Source organism: Nelumbo nucifera, chromosome 4 (assembly GCF_055504915.1).
Source record: "Nelumbo nucifera cultivar China Antique chromosome 4, China Antique-T2T, whole genome shotgun sequence".
Classification (NCBI taxonomy): Eukaryota; Viridiplantae; Streptophyta; class Magnoliopsida; order Proteales; family Nelumbonaceae; genus Nelumbo; species Nelumbo nucifera.
This window is the reverse complement of record NC_142652.1, coordinates 16,399,921-16,422,184: the sequence shown is the minus strand read 5'-3', so window position 1 is coordinate 16,422,184 and position 22,264 is coordinate 16,399,921. Positions and strand designations below refer to the sequence as shown.

The window sequence follows — 22,264 nt, the reverse complement described above, 5'->3', positions numbered from 1 at the left end:
AGCCCCACTTCCACTCTCACTGCTCTCCCCCTGAGGAGAAACCCTAGGATAATAGGGTGTCTCCTCAAAGAAGGTGACATCCATGGAGACAAACCGTTTCCTTGAAACCAGATCATAGCAGCAATAACCCTTTTGAGTTTGTGCATAATCAAGGAAAATGCATTTGGAGGCCTTAGGTTTAAACTTGGAATGATGAGGCCCGAGAAGCTGAACGAAACAGGTACAACCAAAGGTTTTAAGGGGAACAATGAACAACTCCTCGTCTGGGTATAGAAGGGAAAAGGGGGTTCTCATATCAAGAACCCGGGAAGGAACTCGATTAATGAGATAAACTGCCGTGAGGATAGCATCACCCCAGAAGCGAATAGGTACATTGGAGGTAAACATAATGCTTCTAGCCACCTCCAAGATATGCCTATTCTTCCTTTCAGCAACGTCGTTCTGCTGTGGTGTATAAGGGCAAGTGCTCTGGTGAATAACCCCATGGCTAAGAAGGTAGGAGGTCAATGGCTGAGCAAAGTATTCCTTTGCATTATCAGATCTAAGGACTTTGATTTTGGTCCCAAACTGAGTGAGAACCATCTGATGGAAGTTTTGGGTCAAAGCAGGAACCTCATCCCGAGAGCGCATAAGATAGACCCAAGAAAACTGGGTATAGTCATCAACAAACAGTAGAAAATATCTGTACCCACCCATCGAAGAGATATGATATGGCCCCCAAATATCAGTATGCACAATATCAAAAGAGGAATTACTCCTTTTATTACTTAAAGAATAAGAGGTTCTACAATGTTTGGCAAACTCACAACTCTCACACCTCAACTTTGATAACTCAACAGACTCAAATAAAGCAGGAAACAGACTTTTCAAAGACTTAAAAGACAAATGACCTAATCGGTTATGCCAAAGCATAACCGAACTCACAGACTGGGAAACAAAAGACTTCTTATCCACTGACTCCTCCCGACGAGAACTCTCTCCAAGCAGATAGATCCCGTTCATCTCACAGCCAGTCCCAATCACCTTCCCCGTCTCCAAATCCTAAAAAACACATCGGTCAAGGAAAAAGGTTACTGAACAGTTCATGTGTTTGGTAATACTACTAACTGAAAGCAGGTTAGTATCAAGTTTAGGAACATGCAATACAGAAGATAAAGAGATAGTATCCGACAACTTGATGTCCCCCTTGCCCGAAATGGGAACAAGAGAGCCATCAGCAATGGACACTCTATCTCGGCCAGAGGACAAGTGATAAGAAGTGAACAAAGATGGCAAGCTAGTCATATGGTCAGATGCACCTGAATTTATTACCCAGCAGTGGTTAGTATTACCTGGAGCTGAAGCATGGTAAGCTGAGGCTCGAGTACCTGAATGTGCAAATGCAGATGTGGCAGGAGCTGATGGTGACTGAGATGGCTGAGCTGAACTCCCAACTTCCTTTTCCAACTGTATGAGGGCAGCCCGAATAGCAGCTAAAGTCTCTAGAGATGTGCTTGATGAGGATGCTGAATCAGTGTTCACGACCACATGAGCATTACCCTTCTTATTTCTTAGTTTTGCTGGGACCAAGTGAGGATGTAGCTTCCAACAAGTATCTTTTGTGTGCTTGGGTTTCTTGCAATGTTCACATACCAGATCCTGTTTATCTTCCTTCTTCTGGTCCCTTTCTGAGTCACCCCCTGGCCTAGGTTTAATAGCTGTCAAGGCTGAGAAAGAGGGCTGAGGCTGCATCATGACTTTCCTCCTGGTCTCTTTACTATGCACCAAGGAGTATGCTTGAGAAAGGGTCACACTATCTCTTGTCAATATCTGTTGTCGCACAATGTCATAATCTAAATTCAAACCAGCCAGAAACTCAAATACCCTATTCGTCTCGACTTGCTTTCTGTGAGTCTGTGCATCTTTGGGACTCTCCCACTCAAGGGTCTCTAGATGGTCAATCTCATGCCACAAGGATTTCAAGGTAGAGAAGTAGACAGAAACTGGCTTTTCTCCTTGTTTAAGGTTGTTCACCTCACACTTCAGTTTATAGGCTCTGGCAATATTAAGGGGTTGGGATTAGGTTTCTTTCACAACATCCCATATCTCTTTGGCTGTCTTTGCCCACAAGAAATTTCGGCTGATATGTGGCTATATAGAATTACACAGCCATGCCATAACCAAATAGTTCTCTTGAACCCACTTGGTGTATGTTGGGTCCTCCTTGGAAGGTTCTTTCACATCTCCCAAGAGGTACCCCAGTTTTCCCCTTCCTCCAATAGCCATCATGGCTGATTGAGCCCACTCCAAGTAATTTGACCCATCAAATCTCATAGTTGTAATCTGAAACCCGGTTTCAGATACACCACCAAAACTGTTGTTTCCAAAACTACTTTCTCCCTAACCCTAAAACTCCATCTTTGATCAAGAATCAGTGGCTACAAACTGTTAGAGCCACTACTGCTGTACCAGGAAACAGAGTAAAACAAGCAGGTCTGAAATCTGATCTGAAACCAACACAAAACTGATCTGAAATCTGATCTGAAAACAATCGCCTATCACAGTATATGCAAGAAATTAACTCAAATCTGATCTGAAATCAATCGGCATGCACAGTACCAAGCAGCCTGTCAATCTGAGATGCTATTTTCTGAAATCACTACTGTGGGGCCCACTGCTGCGAGAGCAAAATTAGGGTTTCAACTGTAGGTCTGAAATAAGTGCGCAGCTGCACTCTCCAAACAGTCCACACAAGTGGGACTTATCGTAGGGCAATATGAAACCCTAAAACTAATCACCTCTGAGAGGGGGGGGTTCGGTCCAACAGTCAAACCCTAGAAACGAACTTAAACACAGTTCGACAAGTCAAACCCTAGAAACAAACTGGAACACAGTTCGGCCCCTCCTTCTAGACAGGTTTAACCTATCTCGACTGATTGCAGTCTCTGAAACTCAATAAAAAAAAACTTACTTATGTACTTTCGGTTTACTGTCTTCTAGGGTTACCTGAACCCTAACCTTCGCTGCTTCTTCCTGATTACCAACTCTCTGCAAGCCGCGGCAAGTCTTCAACTGCTGCGAACCTCTTCTGGTAATTTCCAAGATTCAGCCACCGAATACTTCTTCAAAGCTTCCAGCCCTAGCTAGTTCTCATGTGGTCGGCTGAACTAGACACACATGAGAAGCCCTAGATAGGCTCTGATACCAAGTAGAAGATCAAGACTGTAATCAGTCTTGAATCCTAATAGGTTTTAGGTTTACAAAATAGAAGAAAAGTGAGAGAAAGAAGAGAGAATAGAAGAGGAACAGGAGAACACAAGTGATTGAAAGGAGGAACAGATTCTAACTAATCGCCGCCACTTTCTTATTATTTATAGGTTATGTTTAGTACACAATGGAAAGGACACATCTGCCCTTAGTACTTACATAATAAAATAAAGTAAATAAAGCTGAAATAAATAACAACTGAATTAACAAACTGACTCAAACTGACACTACTATAACTGAAACAAATAACTACACATGCTGTCCTAGGAACACAGTGGGGACCACTGCAGTGGGGCCCACATCAGTGTTCTCTACAAGTCACTAGTCACTGCCATATTAGCATTCCCTTTCTTGTTTCTAAGCCGGCTTGGTATAAGATGTGGATGAAGCTTCTAACATGTATCTTTGGTATGCTTAGGCTTATTGCAGTAGTCACAGATCAAATCCTTTTTGTCCTCCTTCTTACTATCATTACCACCCTTATCACCACCGGGCTTAGGTTTCATTGTGCTAACCATAGCAGATAGCTCAAGGTTTAAGTTCCTTATCGTCACATTCTTCTTACTATCTTCTCCAGACACAAAGGCATATGTCTGAGAGAGAGGTATACTATCACGGGAATGAACATGTTATCATGATCAAACTCTAGGTTGAGTCCTACTAGAAGCTCAAACCCTATGTATACTATCTTCTCTACCAACTTTTGTTAAGTAGTTGCATCTTTATTACTCACCCAAACCACAACCTCCAAATGATCTATCTCCTGTCATAAGGTTTTGGAGGCTGAAAAATAAGTTGCAACAGATTTATCTCCCTGCCTAGTAGCAATTGGTAGGCCCTAGCAACATTCTCACTCTATGAGTAAGTCTCTGCAGCTCCATCCCAAACCTCCTTAGCTATGTTAGCCCATAAAAAGTTCTTGCTTATATGGGGTAACATAGAAATGCACAGCCAGGTCATCACCATGTAATTCTCATGTACCCACTAAGAAGAGTTAATCTCAGGTTTCTTCTCTTCACCGGTGGCATACCCCAATTTTCCACAAGCACTGATAGCCATTTTGGCTGATTGTGTTCACTCCAAATATTTTGTACCATCAAGCTTAGCTGTAGTGATGGCCCCTGCCCCAAATGGGTCACTAGCACCTCCTCTACCTAGTCCCATTTCGTTGGTAGACTTGTACTCAACTCCACTGCCCTCCATAATTCCCATAATAGTTTAGAAAATCAGCTGCAGATGAGAAAAAATAGATTTATCTCCTTTAGAGGCATCAACCAACCTTCTAGTACCCAGAAACCTCCACCCACAAAGATTCCTATCTCCGTGGGAGCTGGTAGAAACAGGAGTAAAGGCTGTCGCTCCCTCCAAAGACCTTAGAAAACTGCAGAATTTGAACCACTCCCTTCAGAAAACACCAAGAAGTCTAAAAAATCCTGAGCATCCCTTCCTAGGTAAAAAATAGAGTCCTGCAATTAGGACTTTTCTTCCTCCAGTTCTTCCTGATTTCAAGAATGGATTCTAGGTCCACCAAAAAATCCAAGAACTGGGCACCATGCAGTTGACTGATCTAGGTTTGCATGATGGTGAACTCAAAAAAAAAAAACCCAAAAGTTGCTTTGATACCAAATAGAAGAAGAGAAAATAGCAACCTGATTTGACAACAGTGAAAAAGAAGAAAGAAAGAGAGAGTTCTTCGTGAGAAGAGAAGAGGAGAAAGAGAAGAAGAGATGGGGAGAAGCCAATAATGATATGGTTGCCCCACTCAATGTCTTGTATACTCATAAAATATAATTGATTACAAAGACTAATATGCCCTTAATAGGCAGCTACTGCTAATAGCATAAAAACAGTCCCAAAAGACAATATAAACTAATGGGCCTTGGGCCCAATAACACTAACTAATGACCCAACAACACTCACTACTGATTATGAATGAGAAAAAAACATAAAAAACACTGCAGAATCTCAACACAATAGAATATAGAAGAAATGATATTGGGTAGGTACTCCAGTACTCCTAGATGTGTAACTGTCAACCAACTCTTCTAGGAGTGTATTTTTCTTGATACAAATTGCACATCCTCTAAAATTGACATTCCTATCTTTAACTCCCTCTAGTGGGAACACTTCAAATCTGATTCCTCTCACTGCTCTTCTACTTCTCATCAAATATTTTTGACTTTCAGAAGCTACGCAGGTGACCTATTAATAACTATTTCCTTTTCTATCGTGTACTGAAGTGCTAGGAAGTATTGATGCAATAATTATGTGTGTGGAGAGTCATGTAATTTATATGTTTCATTTTGCAATCAATATGTCAATTGTCAGACATCTAATAATCAGGATGATGCTATGCCAACTAAAACTGTAAAACCATAATAGCTACCGAGCCATGTCAAATCTTAAAAGGAGCCAAGCTACAAAGAGAATATGTTTTGGATATATCATCCATTGAAGAACCAATGGAGAAGGCTAAAAGTTTTAGTATTGCCAGAAGGATAAAGGGGAATAAGAATCATCAGCTAGTTCATATTATCAAAGTCTTCTCTAGACTAAAGTGCAGATTATGCAGAGCTGTTACCCTCAAAAAATTTAAGAAAGTATACACTATACAACAGAAGGGATTTTTTTTGAAGCCAAAAGAAGGGGAATCAGGGATAATTTCCATTCCTATGATCAGTTATCAGGGCAGCAGAATGCAGATCAAAATGAATTCATTCTTGGACAGTTTGACCACAATTGGATGATACAATTGTTGAAGCTACAAGGATCAAGAAGTGATTGTAACAAAGTCAAGGAATTTTTTGATAGTAAAGAAAAAAAGTCTATTCGAAGGTACCAACTAGCCTGCTCATATTAGAAAGAATATATGCAATCAAAAGAAAATATGTAAGTTGGCTATAAAATGAAATGAATTGTGTGTCTATATACATATATGTACATACATTGTACTTATATACATAAAAATAAAAAAATTATATTTATACTTTGACACTTGTGCCTCAAACCGCTTCGAGGCTTACGCCTCACCTCTTTGCCACCCAACCACCTCGCCCCTGCCTTTAGCCTTTTAAAACCTTGTGACATAGTCATTAAGAGTTTTGAGTGTTGGTGGTGGCTGATGCCTCTTCCTCTCAACTCCTTTGTCCTCTTTGTATCCTTTTGGTGATGCTATTAAGCTGAAATTCATTGTATGCTTGTTCCATAATCTAGTTCCTTGAGGTCTTGATTGACCTAAATCTTCTTCTGGATAGTTGGCAGTCATCCAAGTTCTATCTTTTACCACTATGAATAATTTGATTCATTATAGCACCAACAATTTATCTTGCCTTCATTCTTTTGAGGTTCCTTTCTGTTTTTGTATTATTTTTGGATAATTATGCATTTCTACAACATATTCTACAAGTAGGCAATAATGCCCCTTTAGAAACATATTTCTCTTGAAGGACAAAAAGTTGTTCCCTTTTTATCCAAAAGTTTTTGTGAGAGTAAGACATGTTACTAAATAATTTTATAAGTTCGTATTTGCTTTCCTATATAGAGTGTGCACCAAATGTTCCTTTTTATATGCATCTATTTCATGTTATAGATTTCCCCTTTTCTCTTTCCCCTTTATGAGTGCAGGCTATTACAGCCCTTAAGAAAGGAGCATATCTCTTAAAATATGGAAGGAGAGGGAAACCAAAGTTCTGTCCTTTTCGGCTTGCTAATGTAAGTTTCTAATTGCTAACATATGATTAACTGTTGTGTTTCCTATCTCATGATGTTTTCCTCAACATTGTGGTAGTGACTCATGGTTTCTAAATTGCAGTTTTCAACTGTTAACAGTGCTTGTTATGTATTCCATAACATGTAATATAGAAACCAGATTTGTTTTGTTGGCTACTGCACCTTTGGTTGTCTTCATGAAAGGAGAAAGAAATATAAACAGCCATTTGCTTCCCTTCACAACATTCTTGTCTTGTAACCTATATAGAAATTTTCCAATAGGGGAATATTAATTAAGCCTGCTTCAATTCTTGAATTTCAAGACCTAAGCATCTGATTTCCTGGAAGTAATGATGTACATATTTTGGGAAAATGAGATTTTGTGACAATGTACATTTTAATGGCATGTTGGATGACCTAACAAGTGGCATTTTACTTTCCCAATGCACTAATTGGAATTTCTCAATAAGGTGTTAGCAGAGTTAAAAACTGTTGTGGACCTGTTTCTCATATAAAATTAAATGGTGGGAAAACATGGAATAAGATGAACCCAAATCTTGAATATCATCACCTTTGGGTGTAATTGAACAAACATGCACTTAGAATGTAAAGCTTACATAGATTTGCGAGTAAAATTTAAGTATCGTAGATACAGAAAGCTTCAATTATCAAAAAAAAAAAGAGATACATGCTGCTTTGAGCAAAGTGTTCATGGTGCAGTGTAGTTTGTCCTTGAACTATGAGTGAAGCTAAAACTCTAGTGGCAAGACTCCAGGTTATGAGTTAGTTTTCTGTGGTTTCAATTATCAAAAAAAAAAAGAGATACATGCTGCTTTGAGCAAAGTGTTCATGGTGCAGTGTAGTTTGTCCTTGAACTATGAGTGAAGCTAAAACTCTAGTGGCAAGACTCCAGGTTATGAGTTAGTTTTCTGTGGTTGGTTTCAGCTCTCTCAATTGTTTCAACAATTTTTGTTATTTGAGTAGGATGATTTTTTTGACATCTTCCATTTTCTTGGTTTCGTGTGTTCACTTTTCAGGACGAGTCTTTATTGATATGGTACTCTGGAAAAGAGGAGAAGCATCTTAAACTAAGTCATGTTTCAAGAATAATACCTGGACAGCGTACTGTAAGTTTGCATAATAGTGTTCTTTTTTTAAATTTAGAATCTTCTACATGGAAGGCTTAATGGAGGGGTGATTACTGGAACCTGATGTTGTTTCTTCTTCTTGCAATGAAACACTATATGACCAATTTCCTTGCATTCATGGTATCTTGTTTTTGAGAAATACCATAACCTTGTCTTCCCTTTTTGGATTTCCCAATAAAAAATTACAGTCTAAAATATCTTTCTTCCCTACAATATCTAAGCTTTCAAGTAAACCCTAGTGGAATTGATAGGAAGAAAAGAGAGGAAGAGAGAACTCTGGAGTGTCAGTTCATGAGAAAGTGAAAGATCAAGGAAAGTGACAGAGGCTCAGATCTGTTAGGGTTGATCAATCTGATTGAACCAACCCAGAAAAGAGATATTTATATTAATCTTATGTAAATGGACAAGATTGTCCTTACAAAGAGAATAAAAGAACTGTACACTAAAGTACATGCCTATTACAGTACAAGAAAGAAAGATAGTACAGTAGAATTACAAAACTACCCTTCAGTAGTTCTTCTACACTCCCCCTCAAACTGATGCTGGGGTATATGCATCAGTTTGTCAACAAGGAAATTATGTTGGGCTTGGTCATGGCTTTGGTGAAGAGATCCACAACCTTTAGACCTGATGAAACATGTGGGAGAGAGATGTGACCCGCATGAAGAAGGTCACGAATGAAGTGACAATCCACCTCAATATGTTTAGTGCACTCATGAAATACAGGATTGGTTGCAATCTTGATTGCACTCATGTTGTCAGCAAACAAAGGAATAGCAGATGAGTGATCAATATTCATGTCATGAAGAAGTGCCTTAAGCCAGATGATCTCACTGCATACTGAAGACATGGCTCTGTACTTGGCTTCAGTAGATGATTTGGAAACCGTTTGTTGTTTCTTGCATTTCCAAGAAATCAGAGAATCACCAAGGAATATACACCAACTAGTAGTAGAGTGACGAGTGTCAAGACAAAATGCCCAGTTAGCATCTACATAAGCTCGGAGCTGTGTGGATGAAGAGGATGAGAAAAATAAGCCATGTGATAGTGTACCCTGTACATAACGAATAATTCGGAGAACTGTAGAATAGTAAGGTTGATGTGGAACAGAAACAAACTGATTCACAATCTGAACTGCATAGGAAATGTCAGGTCTAGTCATGGTTAGGTATATAAGACTACCTACAAGTTGTCGATACAAGGTAGCATTAGGAAGAAGACCATCATCATCTTTACTTAACTTACAATTAAGCTCCAAAGGTGTATCAACATGTTTAGAGTTAGTCAAGCGAGCAAGAGACACCAAATCAGAAACATATTTCAGTTGGTTGACAAAGTAACCCCGATGACATCTTTGAATTTTGAGTCCAAGAAAGTATGTTACTGGCCCAAGATTCATTTTGAAGGAGTTACTAAGTAGAAGTTTGAGTTTGTTAATACCATCCACATCATCTCCAGTAATAAGGATGTCATCAACATAGACCAGAAGAAGAGTCAATCCCTAAGCCCGCTTGAGAGTGAAGAGAGAGTAGTCTGAATCACTCTGCTGAAAACCAGCCTCCAACACTATTGTACAGAAGTGATCAGACCAAGTCCATGGAGCTTGTTTAAGGCCATATAGAGATTTCTTCAGTTTACACACCAACTGAGGATTGTCACAGTAGCTGGGAGGTGGTTTCATATAAACTGTCTCCTGTAACTCTCCATGGAGGAAGGCATTCTTGACATCCATATGGTGAACTGTCCACTGTTTGAGAGCAGTAATGGCTAGTAGCAAACAAATTGTTGTCATTTTGGCCACAGGTGCAAAAGTTTCATCATAATCAATTCCATACTTTTGCTTATAGCCTTGAGCAATCAGACGGGCCTTGTATCTGTCCAGAGTACCATCAGATTTGAGTTTTATGGTCTAAACCCACCGACTACCAATTATGGAGGCATTTGGGGGAGGAGAGACAAGACCCCATGTATCATTCTCCAATAAAGCTTGAACCTCTGAATCCATAGCTTCTTTCCAATGCTCAACTACTACGACCTAGTTGCAAGACTTAGGAGTATCTGTGGATGACAAGACAGCTGAGAAGGAGCTATGACTTGAAAAGAAGCCATAGCGATCAGGTGGACGAGAAATACAAGATGATTGACGCAAAGGAATAGATGAATGTTGTTGAGAATGTAAGGGCATTTATGTCCTTTCGTCCTTTTTTGTATTTGGGCACCTATTCAAGGGCCCATTTGTAATTTTCTTAAAAATGTTAAGAAGGCTCTTCAGGAGTGAACAGTAATACATCAGTTTTCTTCGACAAACTCCTCTTCTCCTCCTCTTCTTATTCTCGGATCTCAAGTACTTTAACTTGGTATCAAAGCATCGGAAGAGTAGAAATCTGCTGAATTAAAAAATATGAAAGAAAGTAGTTTCTTGAAGAGAGAAGGAGAAGAAGAGAAGAAGAGAAGAAGAGAAGTTGAAAGAAAAGAGAACGATAATCTGGCTGCCCCCTTCACTTATTATTTATACTAAAATAATAGAACAGTACAAAGACAACTATGCCCTTATAGGGCGACAAAACATAAAACAACATATATAACACTCAAAAAACATAATAAAATTTGGACTCACATAACTACTGTGGTCCCCACCTCCTATCTAACAACTAACATAAAACATCTACTCAGAAAAACATCATAAAACTAATTAATCTTCAACACTCCCCCTCAAGTTGGGAGTAAATGTCACACATTCCCAACTTGTGTAGATCATGTTCAAGCTTGTTCCTTGCCACCCCTTTAGTGAGAACATCGGCCAGTTGCAACTTTGAAGAGACATAAGGCAAACAAGCTTCTTCGGTTGTTACCCTTTCTCTTATAAAGTGTCTATAAACTTTGTTAGAGTGCTCGAGTCAGGGTATTTTGGTCATTCTGGTTTATCTTCTTGGAAGTGAAAGGTCTATTGTATCTGAGTTTAAGTTATGTGTCCCATCTTATATGAGGGACAAAACTGTCTTTCTTGTAACTCCAAGTTTTATGAATAAAATCCAGGTGGGTCAGCTAGGAGAGTGATTTTTTCAGATTCTCTCTTCTAGTCTGGCCGAATATTCTTCTCCTTCTTTCTCTTTTCTTTCTTCTTCCTTCTTCTCTACTTTGACCTAGAATCAACTAGGGTTTATTCACATGGTATCAGAGCTGTAAGGTCGTATCCTTATTTCTTTCTTGTTGCTGTTCTCTTTCTGGGTTCGCCGCCAGCTTTCACAGTCGTCTTCTTCTTTTTCGATTGACCCGAGTGGAGGTTTGATAAGGGGCTGAAAAGGAGCTGTTGTTTTGTGGGTCTGGAGGTGAGAATGCCTCCAGTCGTTGCTGTGGTGGTCGTTGAAGTGGTTTACTAAACCCTCTATTCAGTATCGAAGAGGGCTGAATGTGGACAGGTATGAACACTACTGTTGTTTGTCCAAGTAAGGGACTGTGAATGTTTTCTTGTTGCTTCAAAAGTTGGTTGTGGTGATGCTCGGTGTGACTGATATGCATTTCAGTCGTATTCCTCTGCATTTCTCTTCATATGTATGCTGAAAGAAGAGTTGTCGACTGCTGAAGTTCACAACAACAGTAGATTGGTGGTGGTTGTGTCGTGGTGATTGGTGGTGGTGGTGGTTGTGTCCTAGACCTTGTGTGTAATCAGTTCTGCAATGTGCAGCCCAAGTGTTTGATGTGAAGACTGAGTGATTTCAGTCTTAGTGTGTGGTGGTGAATGGTTTTGCAGTGTGCAGCCCAGGTGTTTGATGTGAAGACTGAGTGATTTCAGCCTTAGTGTGTGGTGTGTAATGTGTATTTAAAGCTGGGTTGGTGGTGCTATAAGTGAGATAAGCCGTGTGAAAGAGTGTGTGTTGTGTTGTATACTTGAAGGTGAAATAATGGAGATGGCTTCTTCCGTAGATAGGAATGACAACAAAACCAGCATCATGCTTTCTTCAGATTATATAAGTGTTCAAATGACATCCATCAAGTTGAATGGTGAGAACTATGTACCGTGGGCAAAATCTGTGGAGGTGTTCTTGAAGGCCAAGAGGAAAGTAAAACATGTGAGGGAGGAGAAACCTTCCTCTAATTCTCCTGGGTTCAGTGATTGGGAACAAGATGATGCACAGATAATGACATGGCTTTGGAACAGCATGGAACCAAAGATTAGTGTGAACTTCATGTTCCTAGATATAGCCAAAGAGATCTGGGATCATGCAAAAAAGTTGTACTCTGGACAAGACAACACAACTAGGGTGTATCAGTTATACCAAGAGTACTTCAATTTGAAGCAAGGAAGTCAAAGCTTAGAGGAGTATTATGCAAGTTTGAGGAACATCCGCAATGAGCTAAATGTGTATCACCCTCTAACATCAGATATCCAGATCCAACAAAAGCAACGTGAACAACTTGATGTGACTAGGTTTCTTGTGGGCTTGAAGGCTGAGTATGAGCCTATTAGAGCACAGATATTGGGGGGATCAGCTCTCCCTTCACTTGAAGAAGTTTTTGCCCGTCTTAAAAGGACATCCATTGAGCCGGTGGAACATTCTTCCTTCTCTGATAGATCTGGTTTGGTAGTGACTAAAGGGAGTGGCCGTGGAAGTAAAAGTGGTGGTGGCAGCAGTGGCCCTCCAAGCAACCGTGGTGGACACATGTTTAACCGGGCTAGTGGCCGGACTGGAGGCCGAGAGTCAGGGGGAGGCCGTGGAAGAGGAAGGAGTAATGCTCAGAGAAAATGTACACATTGTGTCTTAGAGGGGCACACAGTTAATTTCTGCTATGATTTGCGTGGTGCACCCAACACTTGGGCTAACCATGCTACATCTAAGAGTAGTAGCACAATTACTGAAAGCCAGCAAACTGCCCCAACCCCCTCCACACCCGCTTGTGCTTCCGGGCAAGAAATGGTGAGTGTACCCCGGGCAGTATATGAGCAGTTCCTTCAAACATCTCAGCAAAACACAACTACACTTGCCCATTCAGGTATGGCTTGCTTAGCTTCCAAAGCCTCACCCTGGATCATTGATTCCGGAGCCTCGGACCATATGTCTGGGACTCTTGATGTATTTTCTTCCCTTTCTCGCTCCTCCACATCTCAGTCAGTTACTCTTGCTAATGGTTCTACATCTCCTTAAAGTTGTGTCATACAATGGGTTTAAGTACTTTGTAATCTTTGTTCATGACTTTTCAAGGATGACATGGATCTACCTTATGAAAGACCGTAGTGAATTGTTCTCTATTTTTCAGAAATTTCATGCTGAAATACAAACTCAATTTGGTGTTCATATGAAAATACTTCGCTCCGATAATGCCAAAGAATACATCTCCTCACCATTTCAGCAATACCTAGAACATAATGGAATAATTCATCAAACTTCTTGTGCCTACACCCTGCAACAAAACGGTGTAGCTGAACGGAAAAATAAACATCTTCTTGAAACTGCTTGGTCCTTGATGATCAATATGCATGTCCCAAAACATTTTTGGAGCGATGCTGTTCTTACATCCTGTTTTTTGATAAATCGGATGCCCATGTCAATCCTTGGAAGTCAATCCCTTTTCTCCGTGTTGTTTCCCACTTTGTCTCCATTTCCTCTCACCCCAAGAGTCTTTGGTTGTGTTTGTTTTGTTCAACACTTGGGGCCTGGAGTAGACAAGCTAGATGCTCGAGCTACGAAGTGTATTTTTCTTGGCTACTCGAGGACTCAGAAAAGGTATAAGTGTTATAACCCAAAATTTCATAAATCGTTTGTGTGCTCTGATGTCACCTTCTTTGAATCAGTTCCTTTTTTCTCAGATGTCGAGGTCTCTTCTTCTCCCTCTGTGGTTCCTCTTCCTGTACCGGTTATGGACCCTCTCCCCGTAGCTTCCATTCCTACTGCAGATGTACATCATATGCCTGTTACTACAGAGAGGCCGCCAATTACTCAAGTGTATACCCGCAGAAGTGCTTCGGCCCCTCCTCCACTTCAGCACCTGTCGACAGATCCTGCTACTGCTCCTCCCTCAGATCTTGATCTTCCTATTGCTTTGCAGAAAGGTAAACGTACTTGTACTTCTCATCCCATTTCAGACTATGTTTCCACTACTCACCTTTCTGCTTCTCATCGCAAGTTTATATCCTTACTCTCATCGGTTCCCATTCCCAAGACTGTACAGGAAGCCCTTACCTCCCCAGGGTGGAGGCAAGCCATGGAAGAAGAACTCTCTGCTCTACAACATAATCACACGTGGGAACTCACCACCCTTCCTCCTGGTAAGCACACTGTTGGGTGTAAATGGGTCTATACAGTGAAGCATCTTCCTGATGGCAATGTGGAACGATTGAAGGCACGGTTAGTGGCCAAGGGCTATTCTCAGTTATACGGTGTGGACTATATGGAGACATTCTCTCCTGTGGCTAAAATTGGTTCAGTTCGGGTGTTAATCTCATTATCTGCTATGTATGATTGGCCTCTTGTGCAACTTGACATCAAAAATGCCTTCCTACATGGTGATCTTGTTGAGGAGGTGTATATGAAGCAACCACCAGGGTTTGTTGCTCAGGGGGAGGCTGGTAAGGTGTGCAGGCTCAAAAAGGCAATCTATTGACTGAAACAATCTCCACGTGCATGGTTTGGCAGGTTCAATGAAGTGGTGAAGGCCTTTGGGATGAAACAGTGTCAGGTTGATCATTCTGTGTTCAGCTATAACTCAAAGGATGGGACAATCTTGCTAGTCGTGTATGTAGATGATATTGCCATAACTAGAAGTGACAACAATGGCATTGACAAGCTAAAAAAATTCTTACAGGACCACTTCAATACGAAAGATCTGGGGAAGCTAAAGTATTTCCTAGGGATTGAGGTTGCGAGGTCAAAACAGGGGATCAACCTATGTCAGAGAAAATATGTTCTTGATCTACTTGAAGAAACAGGGTTATTAGGTACTAAACCAGCAGAGACTCCTATGGAACTCAATGCCAAGTTAAGTGTGGATGCCGGTGAAGAATTTGATGATCCTGGAAGATACAGAAGGTTGGTGGGAAAGTTGAACTATCTGACCATTACCCGACTAGATATATCATTTGTTGTGAGTGTGGTGAGTCAGTTTACGCAACATCCCTGGGTTCCTCATTGGGAAGCTGTTCTGAGAATTGTTAGGTACCTAAAGGGTGCTCCAGGTCGTGGTTTGTTATACCAAAAGGGGGGAACTCTTGAGATAATAGGATACACAAATGCTGACTGGGCTGGCTCTATATCAGACAGGAGGTCAACCACTGGGTATTGTACCTTCCTGGGTGGCAATCTTGTAACTTGGAAGAGCAAGAAGCAAACAGTGGTGGCAAGTAGTGCAGAAGCGAAGTACAGGGCTATGGCCCATACCACATGTGAACTAGTATGGCTGAAGAACTTACTACAGGAGATGGGGTTCTTAATTGACAAACCCATGAAACTATACTGTGATAACCAAGTTGCTGTTCACATCTCATCCAATCCTGTCTTCCATGAAAGAACTAAACATATTAAGGTGGATTGTCACTTTGTGAGAGAGAAAGTGATAAGTGGGGTAATTACTACATCTCATGTAAGCTCAGGAAATCAGTGGGCAGATCTCTTCACAAAGGGATTGTCTCGGGGAAGAATAGATTACATTTGTAACAAGCTGGGACTATATGATATATACTCTCCAGCTTGAGGGGGAGTGTTAGAGTGCTCGAGCTAGGGGTATTTTGGTCATTCTGGTTTATCTTCTTGGAAGTGAAAGGTCTATTGTATCTGAGTTTAAGTTATGTGTCCCATCTTATATGAGGGACAAAACTGTCTTTCTTGTAACTCCAATTTTTATTTATAAAATCCAAGTGGGTCGGCTAGGAGAGTGATTTTTTTAGATTCTCTTCTCCTCCTCTTCTTATTCTCGGATCTCAAGTACTTTAACTTGGTATCAAAGCATCGGAAGAGTAGAAATCTGCTGAATTAAAAAATATGAAAGAAAGTAGTTTCTTGAAGAGAGAAGGAGAAGAAGAGAAGAAGAGAAGAAGAGAAGAAGAGAAGAAGAGAAGTTGAAAGAAAAGAGAACGATAATCTGGCTGCCCCCTTCACTTATTATTTATACTAAAATAATAGAACAGTACAAAGACAACTATGCCCTTATAGAGCGACAAAACATAAAACAACATATATAACACTCAAAAAACATAATAAAATTTGGACTCACATAACTACTGTGGTCCCCACCTCCTATCTAACAACTAACATAAAACATCTACTCAGAAAAACATCATAAAACTAATTAATCTTCAACACTCCCCCTCAAATTGGGAGTAAATGTCACACATTCCCAACTTGTGTAGATCATGTTCAAGCTTGTTCCTTGCCACCCCTTTAGTGAGAACATTGGCCAGTTGCAACTTTGAAGAGACATAAGGCAAACAAGCTTCTTCGGTTGTTACCCTTTCTCTTATAAAGTGTCTATAAACTTTGTTAGAGTGCTCGAGTCAGGGTATTTTGGTCATTCTGGTTTATCTTCTTGGAAGTGAAAGGTCTATTGTATCTGAGTTTAAGTTATGTGTCCCATCTTATATGAGGGACAAAACTGTCTTTCTTGTAACTCCAATTTTTATTTATAAAATCCAAGTGGGTCGGCTAGGAGAGTGATTTTTTTAGATTCTCTCTTCTAGTCTGGCCGAATATTCTTCTCCTTCTTTCTCTTTTCTTTCTTCTTCCTTCTTCTCTACTTTGACCTAGAATCAACTAGGGTTTATTCACAAACTTCAATGTGTTTTGTCCTATCATTCTGAATTGGATTGTGGGCAATATTGATTGCAGCCTGATTGTCACAGTATAACATCATAGGTTCCTCTGCTTTCACCCCAATCTCACTCAAAAGAGATCTAACCCAAAGAAGTTCTGAGACACCATGAGCCATGGTTTTATACTCAGCCTCTGCACTTGACCTTGCCACAACCGCTTGCTTCTTACTCTTCCAGGAGATCAAGTTTCCACCTACAAAGGTACACACTCCTGATGTAGACCTCCTGACATCTAAGCAACCTGCCCAGTCTGCATCTGTATAGGATTCTAGCTTCAAATTCTCTTGATTTGAGAAAAGAATGCCTCTGCCAAGGTGCTTTTTCAGATATGCAAGTATTCTCTCAATAGTTTCCCAGTGTTGAACCCGAGGTGCATGCATGTACTGACTCACAACACTGACAACATAGGAAATATCTGGTTGTATCATACACAAATATAGCAGTCGGCCCACCATTCTTTGATATCTCCCCACATCTTTTACCAGCTCACCATCCACACCATTAATTCTGTGATTTGGATCAATAGGAGTGTCTGCTGGTTTGGTCCCCAGCTTCCCAGTCTCTCGCAGTAGGTCAAGTACATACTTTCTCTACGAAATGAAGATCCCATGCTTGGATCTTGCAACTTCAATCCCTAAGAAGTATTTGAGCTCACCAAGATCCTTGATCTCAAATTCTTGCTGCAATGATTTATTGAGATCATCAATCTCCTCCAGATCATTTCTTGTCACCACTATATCATCCACATACACAATCAGAATTGACACCAAAGCATCTCTCCTCTTCACAAAGAGGGTGTGATCAGACTGTGTCTATATGTATCCAAAACAGATGAGTGCCCCTTTGAACCTGTCAAACCAAGCCCTAGGTGACTGTTTCAGTCCATACAGAGATTTTCTGAGTCTGCACACCTTTCCTTTACCAACATTTTCATAAAAGTCTGCTGGAATGTTCATATATACCTCCTCCTGTAAGTTACCATTGAGGAAAGCATTTTTGACATCAAACTGGAACTAGGGCCATGAATAGGTGGCTGCTAGAGATAAAAGGATACGAACTGAACTCATCTTAGCTACTGGTGCAAAGGTTTCCAGATAATCAACACCATAGGTCTGAGTATACCCTTTTGCTACCAACCTTGCCTTGTACCTCTCTATCTTGCCATCGGCCTTATACTTCACTGTGAATACCCATCGGCATCCGACTATCTCCTTGTCTGGGGGGAGATCAACTATTTCCCAAGTTTGGTTTTTGACCAAAGCATCCATCTCATCTTGCATAGTTGTTTTCCACTCAGGTTTGGAGAGAGAGTCAGTAACATTTCTGGGTATAGACACAATCCAGGGAAGAAAGAAAAGCACGGTAGGATGGTGATAAGGCATTGTAGGAAAGATAGTGTGAAATGCAGTGGGCTGTACACTTTCTCTTCCCCTTACGAAGTGCAATGGGAAGATCAAGGTCAGTGGGATCAGCTGCAACAATGATGTTAGGGACAAAAACATTATCATAAGAAAACATAACATACTCAGGCTCAAGAGGAATACCTGGAACTGTATCTGTCGAATCTGGAGTTTTAGAAGGACTGACAGAGAGTGGTGTGGGTCGAGGATGTGTGGAGTCAACCATCATCTGTCAGCGCTGATATTGCTGTGAGGCTGACCGTAGTGGCTCAGGTAATGAAACTGGAGATGCAGGTGTTGGCTGAACTGATGCTGGCTGAACTGATGGTGCAGGTGGTGGCTGAACTGATGGAGGCACCATAGAAACGGGAAGAGGAACAGATTGTGAGTTCTCCTCAAAACTCTCCCCCTGAGGAGAACCACTCGAGAAGAAGAATGTGGATTCAAAAAAGGTAACATCCATAGTGACAAATCTGCTCCTCGACACTGGGTCATAACAGCAATACCCGTTTTGGTTCTGAGCATACCCAAGAAAAACACATTTCTTGGCCTTAGGATCCAATTTCTTGCGATGAGGGCCAAGAATATGAACAAAGAAACACAACCAAAAACCCTCAAAGGTATATGAAATATCTCTCCATCTGGAAAAAGGAGGCTAAATGGCACCTTAAACCCCAAAGTCCGTGAGGGAACACGGTTAATCACATGTACGGCTGTAAGAACTACATCTCCCCAGAACTGCACAGGAGCCTCATCACGTGAACTACATCTCCCCAGAACACGGTGTATATGCACAACTACTCTGATGAACTACACCATGTTCTAAGAGATACGTGGGTTAGGTCCTTCTCAAAGTACTCTCTGGCATTATCTGATCTAAAAGCCTTAGTTCTCACTCCAAATTGTGTGAGAACCATCTGGTGGAATTGTCGTACTAAGTTAGGAATCTCATCACGTGATCTTATCAAATATATCCAAGAATATCGTGTATAATCATCCACAAACAAGAGAAAGTAACGGAATCTTCCCATGCAAGGGATTTGATATGGCCCCCATACATCAGTGTGAATGATATTAAAAGCAGAAATACTTCTTTTATTACTCGGTTTAAAAGACTGTCTACAATGCTTTCCTAACTGACAACTCTCACACTCCAAAGTAGATAATTGAACAGACTCAAACAACTTTGGGAAAAAACATTTCAAAGAACTAAAAGAAAGATGTCCCAAGCGATTGTGCCAAAGCATAATCTGGTTTACTGACTCTGACCCACTACTACTACTGCTGCTAACATGATGGCCCTGATGTCTCAGAATCTCATCCAGAAGGTAGACTCCATTCACCTCACGACCACTCCCAATCATCTTCTTTGACTCCAGATCCTGCAAAACACAATTACCAGGAAGAAAGGTCACAGAACAATTCAAAAATTTTTGTCAAAGAACTAACAGACAGTAGGTTGGTATGAAGTCTAGGGACATGTAAAACAGAGGACAGAGTTATATCATTGGTCACTCTAGCTGTCCCCTTCCCAACAATGGGCATATGTGAACCATCTGCTGTAGAGACTCTGCCTCTATCAGAGCACAACTGATAGGAACTGAAAATGGTAGGGGCATTAGTCATATGCTCAGATGCTCCTGAGTCTATAATCTAGGGAGGTCCCTCCTTACCTGAAGTGGATGCAAGATTCACAGTTGCATATGAACTACCTGTATGTGCAAAGGAAGTGGTGTAGTTGGCTCCTGCATTCTGCTGTCCATCTGGAAGGCTAGAGCTGGGTGAATCTTTCTTACTCATAAGCTGCCCAAACCTCTCCAATTCTGTTCTCACTACTGCTACTGCAATGGATTCCCAATCAGTTTGGGAGAGAGGGGCTGAAGAGTCTCCTGTAGTGGCTACATTTGCATTTCCCTTCTTGTTTCTTATCCGAGCAGGCATAAGATTTGGATGAAGCTGCAGCAAGTGTTCCTGGTATGCTTAGGCTTCTTGCAATAATCACACACCAAGTCCTTCTTATCTTCCCTTCTAGTCTCACTACTCCCCCTGTCTCCATTCGGCTTAGGTTTTGTTGTACCAACCATAGCCGATTGGTCAATCCCAGGCTGTCTTAGCATTACATTCCTCCTACTCTCCTCTCCAGAGACAAAAGCATAGGCCTAAGAGAGTGTTACACCTTCCCTAGAAAGAATATGCTGCCTAGAAATGTCAAATTCAGGGTTCAGCCCTGCCAAGAACTCAAAAACCCTATTCCTCTCTACCAGTTTGTGATAAGTTGCTGCATCATTTACACTTTCCCATACCACAGTTTCTAAGTGATCTATTTCCTACCATAGGGTTTTCAGCATGGAGAAATACACAGCAAGAGGTTTTTCTCCCTGTTTCGTACTTATCACCTGATTTCTTAACTGATAGGCTCTGACTTCATTTTGCTTCTGAGAGTAGGTTTCAGTCACTCCATCCCAAATCTCCTTAGCAGTATTAGCCCATAGGAATTTTTTTTGCAATATGAGGTAACATAGAATTACACAGCCAAGACATTACCATGTATCTCTTGCACCCATCGGGAAGAGTCTATATCAGGTTTCTTCTCCTCCCCAGTGAGATACCCTAATTTTCCACAAGCACCAATAGCCATCTTAGCTAATTGTGCCCACTCCAAATAATTTGTACTATTAAGTTTTATTGTAGTAATGATCCCAGACCCAAAAATATCTCCAACACCTAGTCTCACAGTACTGGTAGATTTCATCTCGGTATTCCAACTCTCCATTTTACTTAAAACAGTTCAACAGTAAGAAAAAATAGATTGAAGACCTTCAAAAAATAATTTAGTACCATACACATAGAAACCAACCCTTCCGGAAGAAGAAAACCCTAGCTGGAGGGAAATCTCTCTCCTCTCCATGCCTCCCAATAGAGAGAAAAGTGAATCGATCACTCCGGGAGGCCTAGAAAATTTCAGAAACCAAACCACCCTCTTCAGAAAATCAAAAGAAAACTAACAATACCTGGACGCCCAAGATCAGATCAAAAACAAAGAGTCCAACTTTTCTGGGACTCTTCTCCGTACTCCAGTTCTTTCTGATTTTGATGCCAAATAGTAGATCACCTTCCTGATGTCTAGATCCCACCAAAAACTCCAAGAATTGGGCAATCTATAGCAAATCGATAAGCCCTTTAGTACTTTGTAGAAGTTCAAAACTGCTATCAGCCTTGAACCCTAATAGATTTCAGGTTCGAAAACAGAAGGAAAATGTAGAGAAGAGAAGAGGAAGAGAAGAGAAAACTGTAGAACACAAAGGGTTGAAAGGAGGGACAGAATCTGAATGTTCTGCCGCCGCCACTTCTATTTAGTATTTATAGGTTATGCTCATTACATGGAAAGGACAGATCTGCCCTTAGTATTTACATAACAAATAGAACAAAATAAAACTGAAATAAATAACAACTGAAATAATCGACTGACCACCAGCTAACCCTAGGATGACTAGAACACATTCTACCCTACGAGCACAGTGGGACCATAGCTGTGGGGCCCACATCAGTGTTCTCTACACTCCCCCTCAAGTTGGGAATAAATGTTTATCATTCCCAACTTGGATAGATCCGCCTCTTGCTTCTTCCTTGGTACAACTTTGGTGAGGATATCTGCTAGCTGCATGTTGGATGTGATGTACGGGAGACACACTTCTTGTGATGAGACCCTCTCTAGTACAAAATGTCGATCAATTTCAATATGTTTAGTTCTGTCATGCTGCACCGGATTGTGCGCTATATTAATAGCCGCTTGATTATCACAATACAGCATTAGGGGCTTCTCATACTCAATACCCAACTCAAGTAATGATCCCAACCATAGAATTTCAGCCACTCCATTAGCCATTGACCTGTATTCAGCTTCAGCACTAGATCGGGAGACAACACTCTGTTTTTTACTCCTCCAAGAGACAAGGTTACCT

General features: G+C 40.8%; 1 protein-coding gene across 11 annotated transcripts in view; it reads left to right on the top strand.

The window, feature by feature from the left end:
• Positions 1-22,264, top strand: part of LOC104586793 (PH, RCC1 and FYVE domains-containing protein 1-like) — a 113,678-nt gene that overhangs the window by 19,870 nt on the left and 71,544 nt on the right. For all 11 annotated transcript variants that reach the window (XR_016085795.1, XR_016085794.1, XM_088904099.1 and 8 more), the window contains 2 exons: positions 6,871-6,957; positions 7,992-8,081. Coding sequence is in view for 9 of the 11 variants with exons in the window: in XM_088904099.1 (XP_088760225.1) it covers positions 6,871-6,957; positions 7,992-8,081 (177 nt within the window). In the remaining 2 variants the exon portion in view is untranslated. The remainder of the gene's footprint in view (positions 1-6,870; positions 6,958-7,991; positions 8,082-22,264) is intronic.